The 1840-nt window shown below is 39.2% G+C and overlaps 1 protein-coding gene across 1 annotated transcript in view; it reads left to right on the top strand.

The window, feature by feature from the left end:
- DNAH6 (dynein, axonemal, heavy chain 6) overlaps window positions 1-1840 on the top strand; it is a 318529-nt gene that overhangs the window by 290855 nt on the left and 25834 nt on the right. The window contains exon 65 of the mRNA XM_012644194.1: window positions 414-552. Within this exon, the coding sequence (XP_012499648.1) occupies window positions 414-552 (139 nt within the window). The remainder of the gene's footprint in view (window positions 1-413; window positions 553-1840) is intronic.

The following is a 1840-nucleotide window of genomic DNA, read 5'->3' as shown; positions in this document are numbered from 1 at the left end:
AGACTCTTCTCAAAAAAAAAAAAAAAAACAGTAGGGGGTAGCCCTCTCCACCCAATGGATGATTATAGTGCCAGCATTTTTATGCCAAAAGACTCCCAGTGGGATTTTTTTTTCCATTTTGATGGGGAAATATTTTATTTTGCCCTAAAGAACAAATGTCCGTTTGACAGGTCTATCAAATTTCCAATAATAGCAAATTTTCTTTTGGAAATACAGAGAGGGGCCAGGATTAGAGGAAAGAAGAGGTGCTTCCTTTATTAGGCAAAAGCTTAGCTCAAGTTGAACTGCATGATTTTAACTGATTTTACAGTGTGGGGATGCCACCTTCAATGGAAACCTTTTAGTTTTCAATATTTTACACAAAATCAATTTTGTCACATTTTATTTCAGACCATTTTCATTTTCCATTCTAGGAGAGAAAGAAGTTTGGCCCCCTTGGCTGGAATATCTGCTATGAATTTAATGACAGTGACAGGGAATGTGCTTTACTGAACCTCAACCTTTACTGTCAAGAAGGAAAGATTCCCTGGGATGCACTAATTTACATTACTGGTCAGTATGTCCATGTGGCCAGGGCACCCAGCTGAGTGCCACAACCTGTTGGTTTACACTCACCTGGCCCATAAGAAGATGGTGTCCTCCTCCAGTATTTGATGTTGGTGATGGTGACTTCCGATGTTCCCTTTGTAAAGATAAGATTGTGATAAGAATGTATAAATACATGTTGAGAATATTTATACACAGAAAATGGACAGATGTTTTCCCAAATAATAATAATAGGGAAAACGTATATCGCTCTTGCTACACGCCAGACACTATTTTAAGCACTTCCCATGGCTTAGCAAATTTAATCCTCACAACAACCCTATAGTGTGATCGCTATTATTATCCCCATTTTATACACAAGAAAACTGACATGGACAGTTTACAAGTAGTAGGGTCAAGATATGAACCCAGGCAGTCTAGCTTCCAGAATCCATTCAAAAGAATTTTGATTGACTTTATTAGAGACCTGTTGATTCAGGTATACTTATGAAAAAGGAAAAATCTTTCAGGAATTAAATTTTGGCAAATATTAATCTGGCCACATAGGGATCTTATTGCCAAAATGAGATCCAATTTGGACCATGTGAGCTCAAGTAATGAAAGAGAGGACATTTGCACTGGGAAGTGGGCAGAAAGGGAATGGATGGTTTTCACTGGCAAGTAAGAAAAATGGAGCACAACAGAGGGGTAGCAGGTGATCTGGAGCCTTGAAAGGCAAAATGAAACCTTAAAACATGTTTGAGATGAGGGCAGCAAACCAACAGTAAAAATAGATTAGGACCAGTCCCTAGGGTGGACCAAGAGGGGAGGGCCTGGAATCTGGGAGGCTACTTTGTCCTGCCCCAGCCATCCCAGTGGGGCCAAGATTGCTTAGCAGAGTGGTGACATAGACAGAATTGTTCTCTGGCACCCTCTGCGTGCCCTGAATTTTCCTGTTCCTCATTTTTCTCTTTCTTCTTTCATTCCTCGAACCCCTGACCTTTTGGGTTACCTCCATCTCTACTGCTATGGAATAATTGGGATTTAAAATGAATATAAAGGAATAAGACAAGGATGCATCTGCTCTTACTATTTTAATACTTCTATTCAACATTGTGCTGAAAGTTTCAGCCAGGGAACTTAAACGGAAATGAAACAAAAAGCATTCAGATTAAAGTGGAGGAGGTAAACTTGTCTTTATTCACAGACAACATAATCTTATATGTAGAAAATCCTAAGGAGTCCTCACCACCCCCAAAAAAACTAGAAGTAACAAATGAATTCAGCAAAGTTGTGCATTTCTATACACAAGCAA

Source organism: Propithecus coquereli, unplaced genomic scaffold (assembly GCF_000956105.1).
Source record: "Propithecus coquereli isolate 6110/MARCELLA unplaced genomic scaffold, Pcoq_1.0 Scaffold208, whole genome shotgun sequence".
Classification (NCBI taxonomy): domain Eukaryota; kingdom Metazoa; phylum Chordata; class Mammalia; order Primates; family Indriidae; genus Propithecus; species Propithecus coquereli.
This window is presented reverse-complemented; position numbering and strand designations above follow the sequence as displayed.